At 36.5% G+C, this 8,283-nt stretch overlaps 1 protein-coding gene across 2 annotated transcripts; it reads right to left on the reverse strand.

Moving 5' to 3' along the window:
- Positions 1–611: 611 nt before the first annotated feature.
- Positions 612–7,971, reverse strand: LOC115988099 (3-methyl-2-oxobutanoate hydroxymethyltransferase 1, mitochondrial-like). 2 transcript variants are annotated; one of them, XR_004091322.1, is made up of 6 exons: positions 7,281–7,971; positions 6,515–6,721; positions 6,287–6,433; positions 1,922–1,975; positions 1,511–1,831; positions 612–631 (listed from the first exon to the last, which is right to left on the reverse strand). XR_004091322.1 is itself a non-coding variant. In XM_031111736.1 (5 exons), exons 1-5 carry the CDS (start codon positions 7,767–7,769, stop codon positions 1,568–1,570), a joined length of 1,161 nt encoding a protein of 386 aa, XP_030967596.1. In that variant the 5' UTR covers positions 7,770–7,971; the 3' UTR covers positions 1,186–1,567. The 2 variants fall into 2 exon arrangements, 1 of the variants encoding a protein (XP_030967596.1); XM_031111736.1 differs by lacking the exon at positions 612–631 and having other exon boundaries at positions 1,186–1,831.
- Between the last annotated feature and the right edge of the window lie 312 nt (positions 7,972–8,283).

Raw genomic sequence — 8,283 nt, forward strand, 5'->3', positions numbered from 1 at the left:
GAGATAGAGGAGTAAAAAAATATAATGGAGGCGGTAGGGTTTTGGTTACATTTTATTATTATTTTGCTTAGAATTTGAGTCACATGGAGTGAGTTTCCGTCACAAATATATATATATATATATATATATATATATATATAAAGAAGAAGAAAAGAAAAAAGAGAGGCATGAATAGGCATAAAAGGATGACAAGTTTAGCCATAAAAGAGATGTATTTTTGTTTTTATATATATATATTGGGGGTTAAAAAGTGTGTTAGGTTTAGCTAAGAAGAAGAAGAAGAAGAAGAAGAAGAAGAAGGGTAAGAGTATTGGGGCATTAAATTCGGTGTGAGAGGTTATTGTTTCCTAGTGGGTGGGAGACGTGTTTTGTTTTACATTACTTCTCTTTTTCTATCAAGTGAAGTATGAGCAGTTAGACATTAAAAAATAGGTATTTGTTTGTCTTTTTTCCAATCAGGAGGGGCAAAGAACTCAATTATAGCATGCTTGGTTGTGTAAAAAAACATTTTATTGAATAAGAACCAAACAAGCCCTAATCCAATCTGTAATCAGTGTTCATGTTACCTTTCCTCATTAAAGAGATCTTCGAAAGCATTGGCGTGGCCTTTCCTCATTATGTGGTGATCAAGCTGTGTACGTGACATGAATGAATCATTTGTTAATGCAATATGCAATGTACCTCCTCATACAACAAAGCCATTTTGATCTTGAAATCAGCAGCTCCAAGCTCATTACTTTTGGCTTTTTATCTCAAGTTGTAAAGGATGGGAGTGCAATTGGAATAGCTATCAGGTCCAAATATATTACAAAGAAAGAAGGGGAATTAATAATTAATTACTTTCATAATAATCTACTTACTATAAGATTTCAGAATCTATGCTTGATTCGAGATACTTCGTCCACAAAATTTTTGACAAACCATGCTTCCATATGTCCCAACTTTCGCATAATACATTACACAATCACATTCCATGACAGTGCTGCAGAGAGACCACTACAGAAAGTAATATTCGTGTGCCCAAAACAAGAGGAATAAAACAAAAAGGAGTTCATCTCTGCCTATTTGATGGTAGAGTCAATCAAGGCATTATTAAGAGTTAAATATTCATTTGGGATACTTATATATTGTTCATATCAGAAATAATCTCAAGATGGCTTTTAGCCTTTTTCTTATGCTGCTTGCTTAAGTTAAGAATCTCTAGAAATAATATTCCAAGTTCCGAACAAAGTCATACAAGAATAACTTTTTCATTGTGCCTGAAAATGATTTCCAAAAGCACATTTTAGACACCTTTCTTTAACATTACTAAAGGAGAAAGGGAACTGGGGAACGCGGAGCTGCTACTTCTTCGGACTGTATCGAAAATAATCCTAACCATGAAGAAGACAAGGTTGAATACCCAAAACTGCCTATATCACTGCGGTAAAAATGACATTCTTGACTCTTCATTTCTATCAATGGAGAAAAAAGAAAATATAAATGATAAAGAAAATTAATTAAAACCCACCAAGGAAGAAGGTTGCTACTGGACTAGTCCAAAATTCAATTACTGGCTGGACCATTATCAATCACTTGCCGGGCTTCCACCACCAGGGGATTCAGCCTTACTAGTCTTCTCAGCTGCTTCAGCTGCTGCAGACGCAGCCTTCTCCAAACCTAACTTCTGCAACTCATTTAAGAAATCTTTAACATCACTGCCACCAATTTTATATGGGCTGTGGACAGGACCAGGAAATGAACCATTTGTCACTTCTTCCCTGTACTCCAAAAGCGCTTTGTTGATGACATCTCCAACACGAGCAAACTGCTTACAGAACTTTGGGGTAACCTGCAAAAGAACAGTCTCTCATGATGGAAACATGCCAATTAAAAGGAGAGAAGAAAAAAATTTAGCCAGAGTTACAATTCTGGAACCAACCTTGGCATGATGGGGGTGCTGAAGCATTCCAAGCAGATCATGGTAAACTAGAACCTGCATAAAGAATGAAGTTTCATTATAGTGAAACACAAAGAAGCAGAGGAGGTACACTGTTATTACATCAAGAAATAATTTGATGCAGGAGGCAATGGGAAGACAGATTTATTATATTTTATTTGATTTTATGAATCAAGGGCAGTTTTGTAATTTCATAATATTCTGGAATGGGCTGTGCTAATAGTACATTAGATCTTCTTTTGGGCTTTATTTTAAGTTTGGTTATTTAGTTAGGCTCAGTAGTAAAAGCCTGAGTTCAACTCCAAGTCTTATTAGGGTTTTAAGAAATCCCAATTCAATTAGGATTAGGTATTAGTTTTCTATTTAAAGAATTGTAGTACTTTCTATTGAGTTGATTATTAATGAATGCTTTCAGGATTTAAGAGCTATGCTTTCTTTTATGGTTTGTGTAAGCAGTCTTCTCCGAGGTGTGATGCCAAGGAACCCTAGGTGTGATGCTTAGGAAGTCTAGGTGTGATTCCTAGAATTTATCTATTTTCTTTAATTTTACTATTCATGGTTACTGTTCACATCATTGTTCAAAACAACCCAAATCTTGAATTTCACCTTTGATTTCATTCCTAAAACCCTATTAATCCTTGTCCCTTTGGAAACCCTATAATCCCCATTATTTTCTAGCCTATTCCCCACCAAAACCTAACCCTAATTCTTCAAAACTCAAGCTATCTTCCCCTGGTATTCTAAATCAGATTACCTTGCTCCCTCTTGTCCTACGTTAGTTTGGTATCAGAGCAGGGATTTTGCATCATGTCTACAGGATCAGGGAGATTGTTTAGGGGGAAATTGAGTGAATGTGAGCAAGATGAAGGTCGTGCATTATGGTGTAACAACAGGAACTACCAAAATAAAACCTGACCAGCCTATAGAAGTGCCTCAAATTCCAGCAGATTTTTCCGAAGATTGCACTGATTTTTCTTTGGAAGATTTATCAAAGCCCTTATGTCCTATGCATGAGTACTCTATTGACTTTGTCAAAGGTACAAGTTGTCTAGTGAGCAACATAGGGGATACTGAGTTGAAGATAGATGCAAGTGATCAAGGGAAGCTTGAAGTAATGCAACAAGACTCAAAAGAGATGGAAACTGTTGATGAAGTAGTTGAAATTGAAAGGGCAGCGTATCAAAATTACAAGGCAGAAGTGAAGACTATAATACTCGAAGCATCTTATTCCCAAGTTCATGTTGCTTGCCAAAGTAGGATTTTATTGCCTACACCAACTTTTCAAAATATTGATTTTGTCATTCCAGAAAAGTTTAATGGGTCAATTGAATTGGTGGGTGTATCATTATCATCATTGCTACCACAAACGAAGAAACAAAAGGAAATTCAAATTCAAAGTGTTTATTCAATGTCAAGGATGCACTTCAAGAAAACAATTTTTTTTTTACTTCAACACTTCAAAACTCGAGGTCGAGTTTTCTCCAACCAAGGGAGAATGATGCAAGAGGCAAAAGGAAGACAGATTTATTATATTTTATTTGATTTTATGTATCAAGGGCAGTTTTATAATTTCATAATATTCTAGAATGGGCTGTGCTAACAGTCCATTAGATCTTCTTTTGGGCTTTATTTTAAGTTTGGTTATTTAGTTGGGCTTAGTAGTAAAAGATTGAGTCCAAGTCCAAGTCTTATTAGGGTTTTAAGAAAACCTAATTCAACTAGGATTAGGTATTAGTTTTCTATTTAAAGAGTTCTACTCTATTGAGTTGATTATTAATGAGTTGATTATTAATGAGTGCTTTCAGAATTTAAGAGCTATGCTTTCTTTTATGGTTTGTGTGATGCAACCTTCTCTGAGGTGTGATGCCAAGGAATCCTAGGTGTGATGCTTAGGAAGTCTAGGTGTGATTCCAATAATTTTTATATTTTCTTTAATTTTACCATTCACGGTTACTGTTCACATCATTGTTCACAGCAGCCCAAATCTTGAATTTCACCTTTGATTTCATTCCTAAAACCCTATTAATCCTTGTCCCTTTGGAAACCCTATAATTCCCATTATTTTCTATAGCCTATTCCCCACCAAAACCTAACCCTAATTCTGCAAAACCTATACCAAATCTGCCCCTCGTGTTCTAAATCAGATTACCTTGTTCCCCCTTGTCCTACGTCATAATTGGTATGTGGGAAATGGGAATTACATAATGGCCACTATGATTTGCACCATGAGAATAGGAATGTAATAAGAAGAAATCTTGCAACAGACTTGTCCTCGCCCCGCCCCCCTTCTTTTTCCCTTCCTTTTCTCCACCCCCAAAAAAAAAAAAAAAAAAAAAAAAAAAAAAAATGAAAACCAACAAAAAAGGCCAAATTGTTCACTTAGGGTTCGTTTGGGAGAAGGGAATGGAATGAAAAGAATCATTTTAGAATATTCTTTCCTTCCCTTATTTGGAAATTTTAATGGAGGGAATGGAAAGTTCATTCCCTTGTTTGAGAGTTTAAGTAGGAGGGAATGGAATGGAATTAGATTTAATGATTTTTTTACTAAAACTCTCAAAATACCCTTGTATATTCAACTCTTTATTTTAAAATAGGGGTCAAATAGTAATATTGTCATAAAATGATTCCGTTCTATTTCCTCCATGTTACTCCTAAACAAGATTACTTACATTCCATTACTTACATTCCATTCATTTTCATTCCTTTATTTTAAAACATCCAATCAAGATTACTTAATTTCATTCCATTCCATTATTTTCCATTCCTTTCCCTTACTTAAATACATTTCATTCCATTCCATTTACTTCCCTTATGAACTCCCAAGCGAAGCCTTAGGTTTCGTTTGGGAGGAGGGAATGGAATGGAAAGGAAAGGAATGAAAATAATCATTTTTGAATATTTTTCCATTCCCTTGTTTGGGAGTTTTAATGGAAGAAATGGAAAACCCATTCTCTTATTTGGGAGTTTAAGTAAGAGGGAATGAAATGGGTAGGAGGGACCACTTATTCCTCTCTATTCCCTTCAAACCTTAAATTTTCATTTCCCCCAAAATTGGGAGGAATTGAAGGGAATGAAATTAGATTTAATGATTTTTTTTACTAAAACTCCCAAAATACCCTTGTATATTCAACTCTTTATTTTAAAATAGGAGTCTAATAGTAATATTGTTATAAAATGATTCCATTTCATTTCCTACATGTTGCTCTCAAACAAGATTACTTACATTCCATTCATTTTTATTCATTTCCATTCCTTTATTTTAAAACATCCAATCAAGGTTACTTAATTTCATTCTATTCCATTCATTTTCCTTACTTAAATACATTCCATTCCATTCCTTTCCATTCCCTTATGATCATTTCATTCCATTTTATTCCCTTCCCTTATGAAATAATAACCTTGAATTTATAGTTTTGGTTTCAAAACAAATTATGAAATACTTAAAGATTAATCATCTTTAAATTTTAAAAATATTTAGAGTGGTCTAAAGGCCTGCTTTTGACACCTAACCTAGCGTTTCTTCTTTATTTCTTTTTCCCCTTGTTTTAAGAGAGAGATATATATATATATATATATTTTAAAATTTATTTTTAGTCCATGTCACTGATGCCCTCGTCACTCTTAATGGGCCAAAATACTTTCTGTTAAGCACAGAGGACAATCTTTTTATAGTGGGAGTTGCCAATTTAAGTTACTGTAAGTCTGTAACCACTACAAACCCACATTAGCAAAAGCAAAACATAATGCCAAGGTGACTAATTGAACTGATTTCATTTTACCAAACTCAATGACTCTAAGGCTGATTTTCTTCTATCAGAAAGTAGGTTGCTACTTCTTCTAGCAGAGGTTTCTAGACCGTTTTCAATTAGCCTAAAATAAATCCATCAAACAAGTAAACAGAGAATAGTGATCATGGTTCTACAAAAGAATTGGTAAGGTCTATACTAGAAGTTTCAATAAATGGATGGAGGTGTAAAACCAGTGATGCCCAAGCTCTATCTGATATAATCAAAACTTTCTACAAACTAACATTTTTAACCCTGCTCAAAGAGTATTTAATCCTAGAGCTTTACAAAAGTGGTTGTGACAGCACCAAATACTTTTATTTAACCTTCTCATATCAAGAGAAACTATGTATGAAGTTGGACAACAGTTTTAAGATACCATGACAGTCCCTTATTACCTGTCAAAAGTCTCCTATCACACTGCTTAATTCAAATCACGATACATATAAAATTAACATCAATAATAGCATGATATAGGTAGAACTACATCTTATCAAATACATGACATCTCAGGCATATATACACCAGCAAAAAAAATTATTGAGCTAGTTAATCACCATACCTGCCCACTACAAAAAGGTCCAGCCCCAATACCAATGGTAGGAATCCGAAGAGCTGATGTGGCTGCAGCAGCCACCGGTGGAGGAACACATTCCAAAACAACAGAGAAACACCCTGCTTCCTGTAAAGCCATTGCGGTCTCCACAACCTACACAGAACAATTCCCTTCAACATAACAACAAAACACCCAGCGCGCACACACACACATATGAAAAAACGAGGAGGGCACCTTGACAGCACTGGCAACGTTCTTGCCCTGGGGCCTGAATCCCCCAAGAACACTGATGGCCTGAGGAGTAAGTCCCACATGCCCCATAACTGCAATTCCAGCTTCCACAATAGCTTTTGCTGCACTAATTCTTGAAGGAGACCCTCCTTCCAATTTTATGGCATCCATTCCTCCTTCCTTCAAAACCCTCACTGCTGTATCAACTGCCTGCGCATACAACATCACCAATCACCAACCATTGCTCACTTAACCAAAGAGTAATGCAACAAACACAGCATTTTCACAATTTTTTCACAACTGATTATTGAAGCAATGTTACTTTCACCAAAGCTCACCCTTGACACCCACTTTTATTGTGCACCAATCAAATTATGGCATATTAACAGCCATGAAATATGTATCAGAAACCCGATCACCATAATGCATGGTAGCATCTAGCATACTTTAAGTATTTTAATCAAGCAAAGAGCCTTAACTCAACTAGTACTTCCCGGTCCAAGGTTCAAATCCCCGTCCTCAGCTATCGAATTATTTCAACAATAAAAAAAGGTGTTTTAATCATAGCATTTTGTTTATATTCACAACGAAATGGGAATATTAAAACATAAAGTACATAATCATAAGTACTGTACCATATAAAAAACACAGACACAGACACTCACATACAGAACACGTTGGTAATGGTACATAGAATTTTCCAAGACGAAAGCCCCATAAAATTGGTTATAATCAAACACAGAAACTGGGAATTTAGCAATACCAATACCTGACTAGTACTAGATTCGTAGGTACCAAAGGGCAAGTCCCCAACAAGAAGTGGGCGTTGAGCGCCACGCGCGACAGCACGGCAATGAACAAGCATTTCATCGAGCGAAATAGGAAGAGTAGTGTCGTGACCATGGACAACCATGGAAGCCGAGTCACCGACCAAACACACATCAATACCTGCGGTGTCTAAGTGCACAGCTGACGGGTAATCATAGGCAGTTACAACCGTTATGGGCTGAGCCTTACGGTGCTTTTGCCGTAAATGGGTGAGAGTCACTCTTTGGTTTGGATTCTGATTCTTTGGCCCACCGTACACTGTGTTTTCTGGGACATTGCTCATGCAGCGAAGGAGGGTGAAGAAATTGGAATTGGAATTGGTTTTTAGAGTTTTGGCTTTAGAGAGAAAAGCGAGGGTGGTCATTTTTTTGGTTTTGGTGTTATTGTGTGGGGAAGTTGGATTTGGGTTGTTGAATTTATAGTGTATCATGAATGATTTAATAATAAGGTGGGCGTTTTTGGCTGTGTCACCTACGCCTCCACCTACACCAACATTCTCACTTTCTTTTCTTTTTTGAATTGTTCAAGGAACCACCAACCAACTTGTGGAAATGAAAGAGTGAAGAGGTTCATTTATTACTTTGTTTTCTAGCTAACTTTTGCGTTTTCGGGGCTGAATGTTTTCCTGGCGCAACTTTGATTTGGGAAACAGGAAATTCTCATTTCGAGGGCCATTGTTTATTTGAGAAAACGTTCGGTCAGGAGTTGGTGGAAAGCCTCTAATTTATGCCACCAATCAATGGACGCCACGTCATATCTTTGATGAAACACACATATACTTTAGCACACACAATTATAATCCTCAAACACGTTCAGACCTGGAGAAAACGTAACAGGGCCAATGCTTAAAGGATTTCATCTCTTCCTCTCCTCTTAGCACCGGAGCTCCACCCCGCCGCTAGTGCCGCAGCACACGTCAGTCAGGAGCTGGTGTCGTCGCACCG

The sequence above is a fragment of the Quercus lobata genome, chromosome 4 (assembly GCF_001633185.2).
Source record: "Quercus lobata isolate SW786 chromosome 4, ValleyOak3.0 Primary Assembly, whole genome shotgun sequence".
Lineage (NCBI taxonomy): Eukaryota > Viridiplantae > Streptophyta > Magnoliopsida > Fagales > Fagaceae > Quercus > Quercus lobata.

What these genes read in the sequence shown, in the direction of transcription:
- LOC115988099 (XM_031111736.1), bottom strand. Translation starts at nt 7,769, where the DNA reads ATGATACACTATAAATTCAACAACCCAAATCCAACTTCCCCACACAAT. An exon ending in ACGTTGCCAGTGCTGTCAAG is followed by an intron (nt 6,434 to 6,514) that starts GTGCCCTCCTCG and finishes TGTTCTGTGTAG; the next exon opens with GTTGTGGAGACCGCAATGGC. An exon ending in AGCACCCCCATCATGCCAAG is followed by an intron (nt 1,832 to 1,921) that starts GTTGGTTCCAGA and finishes GTTCTTTTGCAG; the next exon opens with GTTACCCCAAAGTTCTGTAA.